This window comes from Thamnophis sirtalis, unplaced genomic scaffold (genome assembly GCF_051295495.1).
Source record: "Thamnophis sirtalis isolate CommonGarterSnake01/CBP01778 unplaced genomic scaffold, rThaSir2_p1.2 scaffold_1, whole genome shotgun sequence".
Lineage (NCBI taxonomy): Eukaryota > Metazoa > Chordata > Lepidosauria > Squamata > Natricidae > Thamnophis > Thamnophis sirtalis.
This window is the reverse complement of record NW_028261381.1, coordinates 14400204-14423324: the sequence shown is the minus strand read 5'-3', so window position 1 is coordinate 14423324 and position 23121 is coordinate 14400204. Positions and strand designations below refer to the sequence as shown.

The following is a 23121-nucleotide window of genomic DNA, read 5'->3' as shown; positions in this document are numbered from 1 at the left end:
AGACCCTCAATCCCTCCACCTCCACTTCAGCTCTTCAGAGCCTTCATCCCCTATCTGAACATGCAGAGGCTAAAAGCTTTGCAGACTCAGGCACTCCAGATGTGTTATGTATCTACTTCATTTTGGCTGCTCCTACTGCAAGGCCAAAAGAAATATTAATCACTTGATTTCATGTGAAAGGGATGGGACCTCCTCTCAAATTTCAGAAAGGGGCTGGCAAGTAAAGGAAGCCAAGGCTTTCCCTATTTAAGGGTAAGACACAGGAATGCCTGTGGCTGAGTTCTCTGCAGGCCCAGTGGTTGACAGGGCAGGAAGCAATTGATGGTGATCTTTTGATTTTTTTCCCCTCCTTTTTTCCCCCTCTCATTCTCTTTTGCACATAGAGTCTCATGTTTAAAATTATTTAAACATGATGAGCTGTGTGCAGAGAGCCGTTTTGTTCTTCTTCACTGTGACACAATTCTCCGTCATTTTGGCACAACAACAAGAAGGTAAGTAATCCCACTTAAGAATTGAGAATTGTCGTGGTTTTATATATATATTTATATCACCATATAAATATTTCCTTCTATGCAACTTTGCCAGATATCAAGCATTTCTCAAGTTACTTTTTCCCCCCTTTTGCTTTGAGTTGGGTTGGGAGCCTGCATTTGAAGCAAGGAGGCTAACCTTAAAAAGGGGAAATTTTAGAGGCTTAACCATATTCTGTACCTTTTTCTAAACTTTTTCTCCTGATGTTTCTAGACTCATTTTGACTCTGGAATCGTGTTACTGTTATTTTCTTTTTGCTTTTTGAATAAACTTCTTGAGTGCAGAGTTCAGGAAAGTCTGAACTTCATTTGCAATGTAAAAGAAAGTTGTATTTAGCCGTTTGGGGGGGTGTAGGGTTTGTAAGAAGCACTGCTTTGATTGAGGGTCTTGCTGGCATATGTTTCTTTTTAAATGTAGGCTTGCGTATAAAGTCCTTGATACCATTTAAGGAAGTGCTTTTGTGAACCAGGTTGGCTGGCTCAGCTCTGGGGAAAGATTTTTCCAGGTGTGGGTATGAATGTATTCTTCTGAGACATAAACAGGAAAGGAGAGGGATATATCACATCTCAAACTTCATTTCATCACTCATCAGAGAATTCTGTCATGCTCATTGCTCTCCTAACAGTAAATAACCTTGGGCTATACATGCTTCCTGGAGAGTACATCTGATTGTGAACAGCCAAAGGATTTGCAGGAAACGATCACTTGCAAGGACATTTGGTTATTAGAATTCAGGATATTTTAATAGAGGACATTTTTGGAGCCTGGTGTGTGGCGATGGTGATGTGCACTGTGTGGAATTGCAGAATTGTTGAATTGTATGTCTTGAATGCACAATTTGATTGATACAACTGATTAATAACAAGCTTTACATCACAATTTACCCCAACCAAATATAGAAGACTTAGAATAACTTGTTTGTTACTTTGAATGTACACTAATCGGCATACATTAAAATGAAATTTCATTGCATACAGCTCTCAAAGGGTCACCACCTCCAATATGTGCTACATAAACATGACAAAATAAATAAACAAATACAAAATTATGCATATACCCACATATATTATACAACACAGAGAAACAACGCCGTTTAGTTCAGATGTATACATGTGCACAGTGAGAAAAACGAATTTTGCAAGTTTGCCAGATGGGTGTCATAGGGAACAAAGCTATTACAGAATCTGGAAGTCCTGCTAGAAATACTTTGAAACATCCTCCCAGAGAGGAGCAACAGAAACAAATCAAAAAGTGGGTGTGTGGGGTCTCCAACAATGCTTCGAGCTCTAAGCACATAGCACTCAAAAGCAGTATCTTGAATGACAGGAAGTGAGCTTCCTATAATCTTCTTGGCTGTCCTTACCACTCTCTATACTCACATAGTTAATATGTATATCTAAAATTACATGTTTCTTCATCTGTTTATCTAATAGAAAAGCTTTTCTTACAAATGATCCTATGACATAAGGATATTCTGTGTATTTAAAAAAACAGAAACTGCAGGGATTATAGGCATGAACCTATTCATTCATTCATTCATCACAATTTAGTGACTAAGGAGAAAAAACAATCCCTTTTTTATAAAGTTCCCTTATATAATTGATTCTGTATGGTTGATTTAAGCTGTACTGAAATTGCTTGTAGGAATTTTCTAGACTTTGTTTGCTTTCCACATTCCACTTAACATCCAGTAGATTTAAAGGATATGAAGAATTTATGGCTACACATTTGATGCATTCAACAGATGCAGTCTTGTTTCTAGTTGTAACAGGCATTTTAGATATGAGAAGTCAAATGCATGTTCAGAAATAATATCTTTGTTCTACTGTTATATTTTCTGTGCTCAGTATTTGGCAAGACTCTGTAAGATTAAAGAAAGAGAAAGAGATAGAATGCAAAATTCAATAACATTGGCCTGAATTTTGTAAAACATGTAAATGATACAGCATGCTGGAATGGCTTTTGCCATGGGTATGTTGTGGATGAGTTCCTTCCTTCCTTCCTTCTTTCCTTCCTTCCTTCCTTCCTTCCTTCCTTCTTTCCTTCCTCGGTCCCTCCCTCTCTCCTTATTTAAATATTACTTTCAGCATATACAGAACAATTTACCTTATATAAAAATATCTTCCTATATATATTAATTTCCCAGACGGTTACTGTTTTACTGTATTTCATCTATGAATTGTAGCTTGTTAGAATCTGAATAATTTTTATTCTGGGAGAGAAGGAGGAAAGGAGGGAGGAAGATTATTAGTGTTAAATGTTAAATTGTGCCAAAATATTCTGGTAAAGAAGTTGATGATTATACATTGAGCATCAAACACTGTAAAACTCAACCATGAATTCCTTCTTTGCTATGATGACTAGAAAAGGAGACTAAGGACAGATTTGCATCATAATTATTAGGTTAAGCATTTAAGCTAAGGTGGATACAACATCACTACCATGTCCTTGTAGCATACATTGGCTGTCTGGGTGTCCTATACTAGGGTCAGAGAATTTTGGGCTGTTCAGAACTTGTGGCCTAGAATTTCTTTCCATTGGTCATGTTAATTGGGCCTCATGGGTTAATTAGCATCATTTGGAGAACCAGCAGGTTCCCTCTCTCTGCCTGGACCTGTGCTGGTGCAATTCATCTTACAGCAAAGTTCTGGTTTCTTTTCTTTTTTTTTTCCTAATTTCTATTTATGAACATTAGAAAATATTCTAATATGCCATGAGTTTTTCTTCCTTGCAAACCTCATTCAGTTCTCAGAATATTGATTTATATTCTTTTGAATAAAGTATCTTCTCTTAGTACTCCATAACCTGACTTCAGCTCCTGGAAGCACTGATAATCATGAAAGGCTATCTAAAGGATAATAATGTTCCTGTTTAATTTTTTCTTCTTTCTATGCTCGGTAGTGCCATATCATCTGATCCTCATTTTATATTACTAGAAATTATTAATATTTCCATTATTAGAGAAATCCATAATGTCTTTACTCAAATGCACCATCCTTCTTAAGTTGATGAATAAATGACTTTAAAACTTGTTCTCCTTGCTACCTCCTAAGAATTCGAAGGATCAATCAGTGCAAGTCTTAACCAAAATTAAGATTTAAGGTTTCCACATTGAATGTATTGGATTGCAGCCATGATAAATGGGCACGGGGATTTCTTGTACTCTTGCCTCTTCATGTTTTACTCCCTACGTTTTTGTGCACTGTATAATGAAAACATGAGCTGTTTTGAAATAGATTATATACAAAGGCTTTGTTTTCAAAAAGGATGCATTTTCATGTAAAAACATTCTAGACAGAATGAACAGCTTGAGGAATGCCAACATTTTGGTTTGTTTTTTTTTTCCCCAAAAGGGAGACAGACAGATCTAAAACATACTGAGCATGTAGAAGCATAATACAAGTACAGTCTTTAGGAAAACAATATGTTAACAATAAATTAAAATAGAAGCATTTTTCTCCATGTATTGACTGTTGTGTCCTTCTAAATAGATTCCACTATATAGGAGTAATGTTTAAATTTGATAACCTTGTGGTATAAACTGAGCAATAGCAATAGCAGTTAGACCTATATACCGCTTCATAGGGCTTTCAGCACTCTCTAAGTGATTTACAGAGTAGCAATAGCAGTAGACTTATATACCGCTTCATAGGCCTTTCAGGCCTCTCTAAGCGGTTTACAGAGAGTCAGCATATTGCCCCCAACAATCTGGGTCCTCATTTTACCCACCTCGGAAGGATGGAAGGCTGAGTCAACCCTGAGCCGGTGAGATTTGAACCGCTGACCTGCTGATCTAGCAGTAGCCTGCAGTGCTGCTTTTTAACCACTGCGCCACCTTGGCTCTTGCCCCCAACAACAATCCGGGTCCTCATTTTACCCACCTCGGAAGGATGGAAGGCTGAGTCAACCTTGAGCCGGTGAGATTTGAACAGCCGAACTGCAGAACTGCAGTCAGCTGAAGTAGCCTGCAGTGCTGCATTTAACCAGTGCGCCACCTCGGCTCTTTAACCCCAAAGTGAGCATACACTTTGGGATTAAAAACAGCAAATTCCATTCCATTCTTCTCATAGTTATACAACTGAGATGTTGACACTGGGATATGTCCATGTTGAAGCAGCAGCCTCACACTGTGAGGATAATGTATGAATCAACTTTAGATTTCCACCCTCAACTATCATCTGAGGTTTTTGGCCAAAGAAAATAATATATATATAATGATCTTCTGGTTTTCCAATTACAGTGTATGTTTTTATGCTTACTGTGCAAAAAGCAAACACTGCTTACATTTCTGGCATTTGAACATTAATTTGAAATTAGTGGACTGTGAGATAAGCCAAGCCAAAATTTCCAGTCAGGATGCATAGAAATGGCAGGAGAGATGCGGCACAAAATAGAATTATGGGTTATATAACAGAATCTTTTAACAAGACTAATTCATACCTTACTATATGAGCTCAGCTAATTCCATTCTTCCCCAAAGGACTGAGGAAGATATCCCTCTAAACCAATGATGTCCAACATCTTGACTTGCCTGGGCCATTGAGTGAAGACGTATTGTCTTGGGCCAAATATAAAATATATAATATAAATAACGTATATAAATAACATACGTCCTTTATTTGCGGGGGGGTCTTGTGGGGCCACATTTCTAGCTGTCTAGGGCTACATGTGATCCAAAGGCTGTGGCTTGGACATGACTGTTCTAAACCATACCTTAATGAAATTGCATTAAACAACTGGTAGTTTAGAAGGCATAATAGCTTGGTGCATAATCAGAATTTTATTTGCAGGTTATGGTAGAAATGGGGTCCTATCACTGCAGATGCATGGATGAGGTTATGGATATACCCCAAATGACTAAAATGAATTATTTTAATATGATCCTTCCATACCAAGATTCCATGTTGTGAAATAGTTCTACCAAAGAAATAATACTTGCCCCAACTCTTTTGAACTTCCAGGAGATAATTGAAGTAGAATTCCTCTAGCAGAACTTTTTTTTTTTTTTACTAATTATTTGGGATGTAATTGTTCAGACAAGATCCTGTGCCTATATAATCTTTGTTTGGCCTCAGTTTCCATGTTACATTTCAATGGTACCCTAGAAATAGTTTTTTGCCTCTGCCGATCTAATTTGTAAAATGTGCTTATGTTACATTCCAAAATATTCAGAGGTTTTGGATAAAAGTTCTGTGGGTGTCATTTGCCACTTTCTTCTATAAAAACCTTCCTGAAACTACCCCAGTTTAACTCTTAATGGCCAAAGTTAAATAAAAGAAAGATTGTAAATGTGAAATATGCTGACTGATGAAGGCAAGAGAAATGAACCGATGTGTGGTATGTGTTGTGTATCTTCATCTTCACATCAGTTAAGGCTTTCACTTTTAGGATCCCGGTTTTCTGGGGTCAAGAATACTCAACTGGCAAGCCTGGACTTGTATTTGCAGCCTCCAGAGTCCTCTTTGATTGCAAATCCTAAAAGTTGATCGCTGTTTTGACACAGGCAATCAGTAAAAACTATCATGTGGGTTATATAAAATAGGCTTCATCCAGTTAGTGAAGGTTGGTTGGGGTAGAGAAATCCCTTTAAGTCTATTCTGGGGTCGAGGAAGGGAATCCTGGCCTTCCCCAATTGGATCACCCAGTTTGTATCTTACTCCCTCTCACTTTGGTCTGAGAACATTAAGTCAGTTAGCACTAGCAATAGCACTTAGACTTATATACCACTTTATAGGGCTTTTACGGCCCTCTCTAAGTGGTTTACAGAGTCAGCATATTGCCCCGAACAATCCGGGTCCTCATTTTACCCAGCTGGGAAGGATGGAAGACTGAGTCAACCTTGAGCCGGTCAGATTCGAACTGCTGAACTGTAGCTAGCAGTCAGCTGAAGTAGTCTGCAGTACTGCACTCTAACCGCTGCGCCACCTTGGCTCGTTCATTCTTTACCTATCCAAAAGTTGCCACCATGGCCGTCCAACCCTGTTTAAACAGTTGTAAAGTATAAACTTCATACAGTACTTCATTTGCAATTCCTGGAACTAAGGAAAGCCCAAATCTTAATTAGGTTTTAAGAACTCTACAACCTTTAAATGAGTAGATGTCACTGAAATTAGGCCAGTTCCACAAGGCGGAGGAGAATTGTGGTTTGATGAACGCTAAATGGTTACCTCTGCCTTCTCTGCACTTTCCATTTGTGTGCTTTGACTTCAGGCCAAGAGTCATCAAATGATTTCCTGCAGGAGAGAGAAGAACTGCAGAGATGAGGATGGAGGAAGGAGAAACACTGCTTTACTGCAGGGAGAAAGGAATGAAGATGATGTTTTTTTTCTCAGGGTTATTTCACCGACTTTTAACAATGTTGAATTGATGCCATTTGCCAAGAAATCCAAAAGCAGTCAGCTTTAATCATGGCCATTTGAATTCAGTGGTTAATGCTGAACATGAAAAACAATCAGTCTGGGGTTTTTGTTTTTTTAAGAGTTTTACTTTTGTGGTCAATCAAGATTCTTATCCTAATCTAGATCAGCTTCTCTCAACTTAATGTCTCCAGGTCTGTTGGTCTTTGGCCATGGCAGAGATCCTGGAAGTTATAGTCACATTCGAAGAGCATCACATTTCAGAAGATTTATTTAGACCATTTATGTATTCATGACCATAGTTAGGGCATGCAACTCGTGCAATGCTGACAGAAGTCAGGAGCCCCACAACCACAGTTTGCAAGGTGGAAATAGAATGATGTACTTCTAAACAGATAGTGCTAGGATTTTTTTTTAAGACAGCTACAAGTGGATCTTTGTGAAATCTTGAATCTCTGGAAACACAATCTGGATAGCCCATTGATCTTTAGGCATTGCTGTTCCGACTGCAGACCTGGTTTAAAACTCTTTGATCTTTGTGAAATATAGTTTAATAGCTCCTACTTCTCAAACTTGCTTGTGTTTGAGTTGGCAGGTTTGCACAAGCAGTAAAACAATGTGAATGATGGAAGTCTTCTGTGGCCAAAAATGTCACCATGTGACCCTGAGCAGAACACTGGTGAATTTATATGACATGGTTCCATAACAAGGCCTTTTAAGGCTTAGGTTCTGCAACTCCTTATCCAGAGAAGTCTCATTCTGCCTGAGAGATCTTGGAGGAACTGAAAGACTTAGGCTTTGCAGCCATACATTCTCTTGTAAACAAACCTTGGAAAACCCACGATGGTCAACAGGGTTCATTTCCACATGAGTGTGACTATGATTTATATTGATTGTGTGAATGGCTATGCTGATCATTGAATGATAGGTTCAAACTGGTTGGAAAGAAACACTGATCCATCCTCATGATCCTATTAAATAGCCTCTTTTATTTTTTAAATTCAGCTAATAATAAATTCAAAGAATTTATTTGCATGTATTTTATTTGAGACTTTGAATAGCTATTTTATATAATGAAATTTATTGACCTATTTTTACAATCTTGGAAGCTGCCATTTTGTACAGTGAGTCTAACAGTATGATGAACCAGCTCTCTCTCTTAGAGCATAGTTTCTTCTATATCTATGGGAAATCAATTCATGATAGAGATAGATAGATAGATAGATAGATAGATAGATAGATAGATAGATAGATAGATAGATAGATAGAGAAATATAGATAGATATGTGTGTGTGTGAGTGAGTGAGTGAGTGAGAGAGAGAGAGAGAGAGAGAGAGAGAGGGAGGGAGGGAGGTTGATAGATATAAAGATAAATATGAAAAAGAGAGGAAAGAAAGAAATCAAACTTAATACTCTCAATGTTTATAATAAAAGAATTATTTATTTTAATAGACCTGCCTTACTTATCACATCTCATTGCCCTCATTATTAAGCAATTAAGCAATTGTTCCAAGAAGGTTGGATTATCTCATTAGATTTTGCAGAAATGTTGCAAGCTTGGCTCTTCTAAAAGATCATGATAAAATTAAGAAGGGCTTTTGAACTAGCTTCCTTCCACATGTGCCTCTATAACCTTCCCCCAAAAGTGAGTGAGTTGGGTAAAACATGAATATGAAATAAAAAATTAAATTTGAATTAATTACATATAATTAATAAGCTCACTTCTTTTGTATTTGTTTCCTTTTTTTGTTATGATAAAAACTACAGTTCCCCAGCAACTGAACAGAGACAGATATAATCTCATAATGCAATTAACTTCTTTCTCTCCTAAATACTGCTAATAAAAAGTTTATTTTCTTTTAAACACCTATTCTATATAACAGTACTGCCACTGTCTCTAAATAAATCTGACATCTTCTGCATCTTAATTCTAGCTTTAAAAAAAAAAGTAAGGTCAATTGTTTACATGCAATAATTCTTTCCAGATTTCTTTTAAAAGCTGTATTTAGCCCAATTTCTATTGCTAACATCAAGTTGTCTCCATTTTCCAAGTTTTATAAACTTTGCCTGTTTCATATTAGGATGACAATGGAAAACATGAAACATTTCTTTCAACAAGAGTCCCTTGTTAGATTTATTTTGGGTACTCAAAATAAACCAACAGGGATTTTGGCTGCATTTATTGAAACACAACGAGGGAAATGCCTTTCATATTAGCTAACAAGCTGATTCCATTTTCTGAGTGTTATAATATTGTTTGGGTAAATCTAACAGAAAGACAGCTGGTGTAGTGGTTAAGGCACCAAGCTAAAAACCAGGAGACTGTAAGTTCTAGCCCTGCCACAGGCGCAAAGCGCCTAGGTGACCTTGGGCCAGTCCCTCATTTCCTCAGCCTGGGAAGCATGGAAGAGCAAACCACTTCTGAACTCTTTGCTAAGAAAGCTGTAGGGACAAGTCTAGGCAGTCATCAAGAATCATCAACGATTCAAAGGCATGCACACATATAAACAAACAATAACACCTATTGTACTGAAGTGCTGCAGGCTACTTCAGCTGACTGTTAGCTGTAGTTCAGCAGTTCAAATCTCACCGGCTCAAGGTTGAATCAGCCTTCCATCCTTCCAAGGTGGGTAAAATGAGGACCCAGATTGTTGGGGGCAACATGCTGACTATGTAAACCACTTTGAGAGGGCTGTAAAAAGCACTATGAAGCTGTATATAAGTCTAAGTGCTATTATTTTCTCCTTTGGTGAGTAAACTGTTATCTACATACAAAGATGTATCTCCATGTGCAAACAGGCAGAAATATAAATTTCCCAAAATAAATAAAATAAACAATGTCTTGTCATCCTACTAAAAGACTTAACATGCATTTACTAATACATTTTCTTGCTATTATATTTCAATGTTTCTCTGGTTACTTGTAATAATGCATCTCAAAGGGATCGATGCCAGGTGCATCTGTGGGGCAAGGCAGCGGGTGGGATGGGCAAGATCAAGATTACAGTCTTGACCTTACCATTGAAGCCATACCCCTTGAAAATGTGCATGTAAAAAAACCAGCTAGGTTCAAGTTACACGGTCATGGCTGTTGTTGACAGACCATATGGATAAGAAAGAAAAGAAAGAAAACAATATGAAGTGTCAAAATGGTCACAGGTGTTTCCTTGATTCTTTTGCATGGATGTCTTATGCACTACCAGCGGGTTACAGCATAGAGCTGATTAAACCAGTGTTTTTCAACCACTGTGCCATGGCACACTAGTGTGCCGTGACATAGTGTAAGGTGTGCCGTGGGAAAAACACCCGCCAGGTGTTTTTGCCTTGGGACATCTCTGTGACTGTGTCCCGAAAGTTGCTTTTGGGACACAGGGATGCCTCTATTAAGTCCCTGCAGCCCCGCGTTTACCTTAAAAACGCGGGGACCGCCGGGAGGTAGTGCACGCAGGGACGTCACTGACGTCCCATGCGTGCGCCCATAGGAACAATCGTGGAGGATTCAAGAGAATTACTTTATATATAGTCAATATAGGCACAGAGTTAAATTTTTTAAATATTTTCTAATGGTGGTGTGCCTCGTGATTTTTTTCATGAAAAAAGTGTGCCTTTGCACAAAAAAGGTTGAAAAACACTGGATTAAACTGTGTCTCATCAGGATCAAATAGCATCCAAAATGAAGCGAAACTTTACAAGGGAGGAAAAATCAAAACATTATCCTTAGAATATGTGTGTGTATGTATGCATACAGTTAGTTAGTTAGTAGTTAGTTAGTTAGTTAGTTAGTTAGTTAGTTAGTTAGTTAGTTAGTTAGTTAGTTCTAGGAACACTGAACCACCTTCTTTTTCTGAATATTCCCATTACTTCCATCAGAGGTGGTATTCAGCAGGTACCGACCAGTTCTGGAGAACCAGTAGTGGAAATTTTGAGTAGTTCAGAGAACCAGTAAATACCACCTCTGACTGGACCCCATCTATTCTCTGCCTCCCAAGTCCCAGCTGATCAGGAGGGAATGGGGATTTTTCAGTAACCTTCCCCTGGAATAGGGAGGGAGTGGAGATTTTACAGTATCCTTCCCCTGCCACGCCCACCAATCCATACCCACAGAACCAGTAGTAAAAAAAATTTGAATCCCACCACTGATTTCTGTGTTTGAGTGCTGAGTGTCCAAACAATTTATTCCCATATTACATTCAAATACAACCCAAACTCAATAGAAAACCATGTTTTATATGGCTAAACATTTTTTTTTAGATTTGTGTTATTAATACATAAATCTTTCTACTGTATATCTTTCATCTCTATGTTGTCGAGTTTCTAATGATCATGAATTGTTCCTGATCAATTGAGGACCAACCCTAAGAACCAACAGAGAAGGCTGATCCAGGATGTTGAGAAGGCATGAACTGTTCATGACTTGAGAGAGATGCGTAGGTTCTTGACTGTGAAAAGAAAACTTAAAGAATAGGTCTGAATATGGAAAGTTTTGGCAAGAGACTTCAGTGCAACATTTGAGCCATTTAATTGTGGAAGTCATGAAGTGCCATGATATATTAAATGGGATTCAATGTGGTTTCTTTGATGTCCTTGTTGTGGTATGTCATGGCTCTTAGGGCTATCCAAAACATTGAAGAAAGATATTTTGCAAAATATATTAGGGGAGTGAAGGAGTGAAGGTTTAGGGTAATGGACAAGTGGACAGTGAACAAACTATACCATGTTATTCTCAACAGCATTGAATGCAATGGAGAAATTGTTAAGGAAAGTGTTTGGATTACTTTCCCAGCTAGTACTATCAGGGTCAAGGTGTGGTGATGCTAATGGGGAGAATTTAAAAAAGTGCATCTCCTCTTTCAGGAAAGCAACATAGGTTAGTGGAGCAGGATATCTGTGTGCAGAAGATTCCAGGTTTGAATCTTGCAAATTCTGGTTTTAGAGGCAGGTAGTCTGGGATCCTAATAAAGGTCTCTTACTTGGAGATAAAAGTACTGGACTGTGAGGCCAAATAGATCTGCAATATTTCCACTTGGACCAGAAGCCAAGTTAAGACACCGTGTGCACTCATGCATAGGCCAGGCAACTGAGATCAGCTTCCAAAACAGCCCTATAACCCCACAAAAGGATGGCGCTATTTTAATGCTTTGAAAAGTGATCCTTCACTCCCCTAATATATTTTGCAAAATACCTTTCTTCAATGTTTTGGATAGCCCTAAGAGCCATGATAAAAGGCCCCGGAATGTAGCTGTGGGAGCTAGTTCATATAAAGTAGCTTTTTTTTCCTGATTGGCCAGCAATGTATTATTTACATTCTAATCCTACTTTCCTCACAGCATTCACTTTCCTTTAGTTCTCCATTAATGGATGCCATAATAAATATGTGAAGGTTTATGGGTCGGAGAATGTGTCAGAAATCAGAAAATGTCTATATCCTTCATTTTATTTTGTAATCAATAATTTTAGATTGCTTTATTACATACCAGAAATGGTTACCTGGGTTTTTTCATTGACTTATACATTTGGGAATCATTAGGATCATTTAAAAATTAGCCAGAATTAGTCTTGGGTTACTGATAAAGTTACTACTGGCAACAAACTGAGATAGACCAGAAATGAATTTCTTTCTTATCTGAAGATATCGAGATAGAGGCAATAGATTATATGACTAAAGTAGAACAACTCCATAAAACTCCATTCCATAAACATGTGTAGATTTTTTTCTTCTTGGCAGAGAAAAATACCATTTCCATACTCTATTTTTCTCATAGTTTTTCCTGCTGACTGGAAATATATATCTGGCCAAACCAGACATTAAGCAGGTCATATTTCTTACTTGAGCCTTCAGATTTGAGTTTCTGGAGCCTCAAATTGGAAAGACATAAATCGATTAAAGAAACATCTTTAATATATATCTTGGAAAGATATATCCCACATTACACCAGGAACTTTCTTCCAACCCTTCTTTCCTCTGTACTTCTGAAGAAATTCCCCCAAATGTATTTCTGGAGCAGCCCCATAGAAGATTTAGACATTGCTCAGGGGGAAGAAGGAGTGTTTTCCATCACATGGGCTGCCAGCCAGCATGCAATGCAAACCATAAAAACACTGCACTGAACACAATCTCATTTAATCCAAGATTTTGGTTCGAGCAATGATCATAAAATATTCCTGGGGAATTTCCAAGCACAAATGTAGGGTTGAGCTTTCTTGTATATATACTTGTTCCTAGATTGGTTCCACCACAAAACCGCGCTCGACTAAACCGCGTCTGACTAAACCACGTAGCTGATGTCATCAACAGGGCGACAACAGCGCGGAGACAGAAGCACGCTGTAAACCCTAAACCTAAAATTAACCCCTAAACCAAACCTAACCCCCCTAAATCTAATCCTAAACCTAACCCTAAACCTAACCCTTAACCTAACCCTTAACCTAACCCTAAACCTAACCCTAAACCTAACCCTAAACCTAACCCTTAACCTAACCCTAAACCTAATCCTAACTCTTAACCTAACCCTAAACCTAACCCTAACCCTTAACCTAACCCTAAACCTAACCCTAACCCTTAACCTAACCCTAAACCTAACCCTAAACCTAACCCTAAACCTAACCCTAAACCTAACCCTTACCTTAAGTTGAATCGGCTTGCTTTCAAAGCGCTATTTAAAGCGCCCTTCTTTCTCCGCGCTGGCTGTTGTCGCCCTGTTGATGACGTCAGCGACGTGGTTTAATCAGGCACGGCTTAGTCGAGCGCGGTTTTGACGGGTCACGCCTAGATTTGGCATTCATTGATCAACTACCTCTAAATATGGGCTAGGAGGCTATCCTTTACAATTGCATGTGATTAAGTGAGACAGCTTTGCTTCATGGCCCACTAGAACAAGAATCAGAATAGAGTTGGAATGGATCTTGGAGGTCTTCTAGTCCAGCCCCCTATCCTCTGCTTTCCCTAATGTGGCCATTAAATGGATATCCTGAACCTCCCAAGGACTCTCCTACTGCCTGGGGCACTCCATGCTCTGTTTCCTGCTCCTTGTGATACTCTCCATTCTTGGCTTTCTTCCCATCCAGCTACTGAGCCATCCAAGGAAGCCTGCCCATCATAGTATCTGCAATGGTAGCAATGGTGTTGCCCAAATATAGGCTCCCTTAGGTGGCTGGATGGGAAATAGGCCAAGACCTGTGGGGATCCAATGGGATTGGTCAGAGATAGATGGGGGCTGTTGCAGAAACCCTGTTTAGTTGTAAACCACCACAGGGATATTGCAGTGGCTGTAACTTTGAAACCAGATCAGAGGTGGTATTCAGCAGGTTCTGGAGAACCGGTAGCGAACATTTTGAGCAGTTTGGAGAACCGGCAAATACCACTTCTGACTGGCCCAGTCCCCATCTAGTCTCTGCCTCCCGAGTCCCAGATGATCAACAGGGATGCGAATTTTTCAGTAAACTTCCCCTGGAGTTTGGGGGGGTGGGGGAATGGAGATTTTACATTATCCTTCCCCTGCCACGCCCACCAAGCCACGCCCACAGAACAGTAGTAAAAAAAATTGAATCCCACCACTGAACCAGATCACAAGTAGCTTTGAAGGAAAGGGGTTGTAATTTCAAATGATTGTTAAACAACCAGTCACAAGTCAAATCAAGTCACCTATACTACATCGGATAATATTATTACCTTTTAAAGTAATTCTGAATCATTCTTGTGTCTTTTGCAAATGAAGGAAAGGGCTCAATTTGTTTTCTAAAGGAACTTCCTTAATACTGTAGCAATGTTGAATGTGCTTATGCACCTTAATCTTGATTTATGTGCATTTCACTAAAAAGTTGCTCTACCTGGCATTTGCTCCTTTTATTGCTAGTTTTTACAAATCTGCTTCTTTAATGCAGTGTTCTACTAACATTTCTGTAGCTTTCCTCAACCATAAAAGTGGAGGCAGGTAGAAAATGATCATTTGGCTTAATGTATGGTCAGCTGTCAATTTGTCCAATCAATTTGTCAAATTTTTAAGCAATCAGGTGTCAACTGAAAGGCATATGTGTTCCTGATTTCTTAGCGTAGAAAATAATCATGAATGCTATCCTGACTTTCAAAAATTCATAGTTGTGTGAGGGCATCTACTTGACTACATCAAGATTAATTACAAGTTAATAAGCATAAGGCTGGAAGCGCGGAGTGCTGAAATAGAGTCTATTTATTCCAAACAGTAGAATTCATCAGAATCTCCAGGTCCTAGTGATCACAGATTGATGATTCAAGCCACTTTCACATATTGGAAATGCATATAAATGCCAGATTTGCACTGCTACAGCAGGGTGTAGATGTGTTCTATTAGCTACACTTGTTTCTTCAGGAGAAGAGAACCATTGTTTACAGAATTAGGCTCCTGTTCACCTGGAGAGATCCCTCCTTAGGTGCACTTCAAAAGCACATTGATTAGGAAATAATCCACCTTTACCCCCTACATCACTCCCCTTCAATGCTGGTTGCAGTTGCTTGAAGCGTTGGGGGAAAGCTGAGAAATGTAATTGTCTCATTTGCGTGATACACATTCCTTGACTTAAGCCATAGAGTAGAGGGACTACTCCTTTCTACTTGCAGAAGGTCTAAGCTTCCTCAATGTAACCGATTGTAGGGAGGAGATATTTTTACAGATTTCGCCAGGGGTGGGTTTCAACTGGTTCGCAGCGGTCCCTGCGAACCGGTTGGTCGGCGAACCCGGAAGTAAGTAACTTCTGGGAATGGCAAAGGGCCCACCCGCCCGCCCGCAGTCCTTACCCGGTTTTGACGAGTTCTGCGCTTCCACGCATGCGCAGGACGCATACAGCGCCTGCGCGATCCTCCAGGAGCAGCTGGAGCATCGCACAGACGCTAGTACGCATGCGTGCACCGCACGCATGCACGAGGACGCCACCGGCCCCGTTCCAACCAAACCGGTTGGAATGGGGTGAGAAACCCACCCCTGGATTTTGCCCACCTTTCCTGGAAGGCTGTTCCAGTGGACCTGTGGAACATTAACTTAGATGATGGGGAGCAGTAGAAAATAGTGAAAGTTGTTCCTCTTTTTTGGAGGACTTGAACTGAAGGTGCTTTCTTTCACCAAGAGGCAACTGGACTTTCTGGTTTTGAAATTGAGGTTGTGCAAACACATGTTCCAAGAGCTGAAATTACTTCTACCTAGAAGTGGGTTTCAAAAATTTTAGCAAGGGGTTCTCCGCCCGGTTGCTGTGTGGCCATGGTGGGTGTGGCCTAGTCAGCCTCCTGCACCATGGGGGGGTTATGCCCTCCCCAGGCACTGAAGGCTTTCTTTGAGCCTCTGGGAGGATGAAAACAGCTTCCCCAGCCTCCAGAGGCCCTCTGAAGTCTAGAAATGAGCCTGTTCCCAGCCATTCCGAACTTCTGGAAAGTTTTTTGCTCTCCCTAAGCCTCTGCACACGCCCTGCATTTACCTGCATCCAAAATGGGCCACGTGGGGACTCCTGGGAGGGGTAGGGTGGGGTGGGCAGGACCATCCAGGAGTGGGATTTGGGAATTGTCTGACCTGCACAGAACCTTAACTAGAGGTTCTCTCAAACCCCTACGAACCCCCAGCAGAACTACGAGAACGTCAAAAAGGCAAATTTTCTACCTTACAACTTAGACAAGGAAAGAAAAAAAAACAGAAAGTCCAGTCGCCTCTTGAAAAAGAAAAACACCTTTGGGAAAACCATGGCCTGGAGGACAGGGAATCTCCATAGACCTCTGACTTGAACTTTACCCATGGAAAATTCGAATAGTTCTGCATGCTCTTGTGCTCTCAGACAGTTTTGTTGGAACTTGGACACCACTCTAATCACTATAAAATGTATGTTGATATTAAATATACTTTTGGATAAAAAGCCAAAAAGGGTCACCTTTTTCTTTCTTTCCCATAAAAGACAAATTTCCTTTTTATGCCATTAGCCTTTCAAATTTTTCCTAAGCACCAATTATTTCATTTGCTTTTACAAGCATGGAGCTCAGCAGCATGAGAGTTGAAAAGAATACAGTTCTGTGAGCAGCCTACTAGAAAATTGGTGTCGCTCATATTTAGTCTAACTAATAAATCAAGCCCAGAGCTGCATAGCAGAGAAACAGTTTTTTTTAGATATATGTCACTGAAAGCATCATTTGCAACGTGCATAGAACAGGTTTCTGGCACCAATACTTAATGAATTGTTCCCCAAACAAGAAAGATCTAATCTTACTTATGAAGAAATTTGGAAATAATGTCCATTAAAATAAAATGAATTTGGAACAATGCCCATTAACTAAGATAAGTGAAGAACAAATGTAGTGTTAAGATTAAACTGTTCATTACTTTCATTTTTACATATTGATCAGAGGAAAGTGTTTCTTCAATGATTCAGTTATTTAATGCATTTGTTCTTCTTTACCTTTGGACCAGTCCAGTGCTAAGTAAAAAAAAATCTTTTTACTAACAAAATAAAACAAACAGATTCTGTATCATGATTGTGTTATTCTTAAATTGACACATGATTCATGATAAACCAGAATCAGAAGTTTTCAGTCAACCATGCTTGGGGCGGGGGGGTGAAACCATTACTCTCCACATGAAAGCAAATTTCACTGGAATCAACAGAATTTCCAGTTGAACATGTTTATCCAAGTGTTAGGCAGAAATCCAAGTGCCAGGATTTGTTTGAACTCTGATATGCCGGCATAATGGGTTAGGCCATAATGGAAAGAATGATGTCCAGCTGTGGGGAAAATGCCAGGAAAAATCTCAGAGATGTAAAATGCTTTATTAGAAATCTTGCAGACACTCTACAGTGATTCCTAAAGGATGAGATTTCCTTCTCAGAAATCATAGGTATAATTTCATACTGAACCCTGCCAAGCTCCCAGGTTCTATCCTCTGAAGATTTCTCTAGGAATGTGGAACCTTAATCTCAGCAAACCTTACTAAACTGACATATATCTAACCATGAATAGTACATCTAACAGCCTTTTGAGTTAAATCAAAGGCTAATTGGTCCAACCTCCTGTATGTTGCAACTGCCAATCATATTCTATATCAGTGGTTCCCAAACTTGGCAACTTTAAGACTGGTGGACTTCAACTCCCAGAATTCTCCAGCCAGCTGGCTAGAGAATTCTGGGAGTTGAAGTCCACCAGTCTTAAAGTTGCCAAGTTTGGGAACTACTGTTCTATATGAAGATTCCCATGAGGACAAGATCCACTATTGGTCCCATTGTCACTGGTTTATAATATTTATTTAATTATTTCTTTATCATATTTGCATGCTGCCCGACTTCCAGCAACTACGTAGAGATATGTGATTCCTGATCCCCGGTGTAACTTTAGAGATGTTAGGACTAAGAACCTTTGTAATTCTTATCTAAATTACTGGCTATCATTGCATTCTAGATTGTGCTATCTATTTCTGAGCTATCTATTAATTGTGTAAAATAAGGTAAGGTAGGGCAAGGCAAGGCAAGGAAAAGTAAGGTAGGGTAGGGTAAGATAACTTTTATTGTCACACTGGCTCACATTAAAAATGAAATTCTGTTGCTTGCTCTCAAGAGAAAGAGGAGATATTATCAATGGTGGGTTGCCCATCAACTGGAACCGGCAGTGACCCAGGGCTGCCACGCCCCTGAACCGCAGTTGTACCGCACATGCGCACGTGTGGTGCATCCCTGAGTCTCTGCCAGAACCCACCACTGGATATTATGTATCTCATTTTGATCAGCCTACCAATTATATTAACAAAGTTAGAGCAGTCCAAAGCCAAACATTTGAAGCAGGTCTTAAATAAGCATTTACTCTACTTTCATACATTAATTGACCATTGATTCTCACACATGGGCCTTAAGAATATTGATTAATCTAATCAGCATCAGGTTGGGGGGATGGGTTGCAGATGGGATAGTCGCCTACTATTCTAAACTTGTGCCTTCATTCTAGCAAAAATGATCCACTGAAAGTTTTGTTGTTGCTATGCCATTAGTTCTTAATCTCAGGCCATTTAAAATATTTTTTAAAAAAAGATTTAAAATTTGAGATTTAATCATTAAAGGTTTTTGCTTCATTAATTAGATTGCATGTATTTCTGACAAATCATGATTCATCTTGGCAATGAAGGAAAGAGAGATAATTCGATAAAGATATTAGGTAAAGTTAATCCCTGATTGTTCTTCCCACTCACCTGATGTCACAAGTGTTAGACATAATTGTATCAATCTATTTTTTAAAATGGGATATGGGACTTTGTAAATGTCCAAGGAAGAAAATTAAGATGGATCAGAGGATGACGTACACAAGTATATGGTGGCAGAATTAACACTGCAACATTGCAGCATCTGTTTGATCCTTGCTCCTCTCTTTCTAGATACTAGGGGATTCCATCAACATACAGTCTGTGCATAGGGAATAATATTAGTCATGTATTCTCCCACCTCTTTTTAATTTTAACTACCACAGTTAAACTAAAGTGATGGGCCAGCTATAACATTTCTACTTACCAGAAAGCAAAATGGTGATGTGAACTTCCATTCTGCCTTGGCCTGTTATGCTCTCTTCAGCTTTCCAAGAGGTTCTACCCCCAACCAAGGTATCAACAATGGTTCTAAACAATACTAGAACTTGTGGTTCCCTTTGGAAAGTGTCAGTATGCACACAGTATGACTAAGATATTTTGAGATAATCCAGGAGCAAAATACAGTACACAGAGGTTCTGTCTTTCAAACAGTGGCAATTATACAAGACTTGTACATATATACATGTGTTAGGCAAATCTTCAATTCTACATGGGGAACCACAATGGAAATAGAATGAGAGGAGAGAGAGAGAGACACCTTCACATAGCCTCTCTTAGATATACAGCTTCTTAAAGTGGCAGTAACCCTCCTGACTCATCCTCATGTCATCATTTCAGTTTACAGCCTTACAGCAGCTGGTCAGCTATTAAATCATCATTACCCTGACAGAAGGCCTAGTTTCTCTACCTTTTAGGGGGGGAAAAACTAAAAGATTCTAGGAAATACAAATTGAAACCAGACAGGAGAACATCTGGTGGGTGTCAAAAGAGATTCCACATTGCCCAGCCAACGTTTATCTGTTAAGTTCAGTAAAATGAGAATAGCTTCTTGCCTGTTTTCTGACAGCTACTGTGATTTGCTGGATTCTTTGTGTCTAAAATTTCTCATTTGCTAGCTATCACTTCCACTTATCTGTTGGCAGCTCAGAAGGATGAAAAAATCCCATCATGTGTAAGTTACCTATAGAATGGTAAAGAGGCATCTGTTTGTCATCTTCTTGTGATAATACTGCTTCATGTCTCGTCCTAAGTCAGCATGAACAAAATGTTTCCAGTTTCCTGCACTCAGCACTTACCTAACTGCCCCCAAATTGAAAACACTCTATATTTTGGCTCAGCAACTCAGTGAGTTCATTTTGAGAGTATGCACTGCTCTATTTTGACTCTTAATATGGAACAAATGCATCAGTTTTACTTGTAAACATTGCCATAATAACTAACATAGGTCTTATGCGGCAAATATGTCTGCAGAGGCATATATTTTAATCTGTCATCTTGCTTTATACATTATAAATCCTTCCATTAATAATATACACATAAACCACTTCCAAGATTCGGTGGCAACTGAAATAAATTCATGGGGAAATTTGAGATAGTTTCCAGATATCCCAAAACTATAAGATTCCTCTGTCCACACAAGTCTGCTAATTTACAAGTCCTCCTACCTCACATATGGTACATAAAATAACATTTGGTGTTTGCCAAAGAAAACATACTTATTTAAGTATGCCACTCAATTCCAAATAGCTCTGACTATAACAAGCAACAAAACACATACTAAAAATCACAGCCCCTAATTATTTCAGGACCCACTAATCTTCATTGTCTCCAAATGTTGTCCTAGAAAGCTGCAGCTTTATGATTTCTTGGAAACCAAGAAAAAGTTGGGCAGTTCAAATACCAGTAGAGAAGCTATTCCACAAAAAGGCATCACAGATGCCTTTTTCAAGTGTGGTTCAACTGTGGACAGAATTACCTTGAATGGGGAACTTTTAATATGTATTTCCCACCTCATATCAGACAGACAGGTTCAACCAGAGAAGAGTTGAAGATCTCCAAGCCTTTAGCCTTTAGAGGTGTCTACTAGCACCTTCAACTCTACCCAGAATTCTGTCTAGCTACTGTACTACACAGAGAAGTATTTGATGAGGCAGTATATTTTCCTCCAGAATTTGTCCAAATCACTTCCATTTTTCTTTCCAAAAGGAAAAAAAAAACATTGAAGGAGACTGTGATCAATAGTGATCAATATGTGACCTTCCAAGACTTGATGCACCCTTGCCTTTTGGCTAAGATCAAATCTAGTATCTGTTCTCATCAGTTTCATATTTCATAAGTCCTTCATTTGCCTGATCCTTCCTTCTGATATTACAGTTGTTGCTACTCATTTCTTCAATTGTCTTGTTTCTGCAAAGCCCAGAAGTTGGTAGGTACTCTAGCTCCCAAACAGACATAAGCAAATCTATGAGTAATTGCAGTTTACCTTAAATGGAAATCCCCTCATAGATAAGGAGCCTGTCAGCCTCTTTGGCTGCTCCCCAGAAACTCCCTTTTAATGGGAAGCTTCCAGACTCTGATTTTCCATCTTATTGTTTTTAATCTTTAACCTAGATTGAACTGGACAAGGCTTCAGATAGAGGACTGTAAAGCAGATGTGTGCTTTCTCTGCTTGAAATTGTCCAATTGATTTTGCTCCAGTCACTTCCCTCTAGCTCAATGTGATGGTATTTGGGAAAAAACTGGGAAACGGAGTGAAGAGATGCTGCCTAGGAAATGGTCAGATAAGAAACACTATAGACCACACCTACACAATGGGAAAAACAAGAGGCTCAGAAGCAGCCATCTGTAAGATTCTGTTGTAAGATTCTGTTCATGTCACCCTACAATAAAGTAGAAATAGTTTATCTGGTCCTGTTTCCTGTCTGATCTACCTGGTAAGATGGACATTCAACCCATTTCACAATGGGGGAATGATCTAATTGGGCATCTCTGTTTTTGAGAAGGAGAAAATCTGATATTCAACAGCATCCTTGTAAGAAAAAAATATATAGCTTTCTCTCTTCCTTTTGTTCCTTGTTGTTTCATTAATGAACAAGGCTAAAATGTGGTTTTTCAAAAACAAACATCGCTCTGTCACGCTATAAATATTTTGTCACACTGTAAAGTTCCTTTTGTGGCATGCATAAACACGTTGGCACTGCATCAAACATTACTCATCAGGCAGGAAAGCAGAACTTCAGGTCAGATTTTCTTCGGTTTGAGGTAAGGACAAGCAAGCCTTCCCTGGAGAAAACGGTCATTAAATTCTGAAAACTTAGGAAATGAAATTTTAATATGCTACATAATTCTTCGGATACTAAAAATAAAAAAAATCCCTTCCCCTTCTTTATGTTTTGTGAAATGTCTTCCAGATGTTCAATAACATATAATTTATTTATACAAAGGCTGGCAAGCAATTCTCATCATTATTTAAAAAGAAAATTATATACAACAACTTGGGTGATACGCTGTATGCCAGGAATAAAGCCACCCATCCTTGATTTCCTTGAATTTTCCAAGTTAGAGCACACAAAGGCCCTATTCCAGCCCTCAAACTGGAAATTATTATCCTGAGATAAATGAGTATAAATATAGTAGACTCTGCATTGGTTTATGGACAATGGTTTTTTTATTTCTTTTGCCGATATTTATACTTCCCTTCCTAGGTGACTTGTATAACCTATGATGATGCAAAATGAGTGGCATGATATTATGATGCAAGTTCTACCCCTCATTCTTGTATGATATGGGGATACAAGCACAAAGAGGATGGATTTTCCCAAAGATAATGCACATTTTATTATCAGCTCCCCCAATCACCCTACCCAAATGCATGGGACTGTCCTTTTCCCTTATACTGTGCCGTAATCATGGTTGATAAATCAAGCCTGCAAGAAGAACCCTTCACCAGTTAGGCTCCTGGTTCCTTCCTTCACTCCCTCTGGGAATTACTAAATCAGTCTCAAGTAGAAAGCTTAGATGGCCATCCAGATGTTGCTGATCTGCAACTTCTAGAAGCCCACCAACATGGTTAATGAGAAGGGAAATGTGTAGTTAATGAGAAGAGTTCTTCATCTCTCATGATTCACCTTTATAACAGTGGTGGGGGTTCAAAAAAAATT

General features: G+C 39.1%; 1 protein-coding gene across 1 annotated transcript in view; it reads left to right on the top strand.

The window, feature by feature from the left end:
• The first annotated feature begins 298 nt into the window (after positions 1 to 298).
• Positions 299 to 23121, top strand: part of COL3A1 (collagen type III alpha 1 chain) — an 84612-nt gene continuing 61789 nt past the window's right edge. The window contains exon 1 of the mRNA XM_087707997.1: positions 299 to 491. Coding sequence (XP_087564123.1) covers positions 410 to 491 — 82 coding nt within the window. The 5' untranslated portion in view covers positions 299 to 409. The remainder of the gene's footprint in view (positions 492 to 23121) is intronic.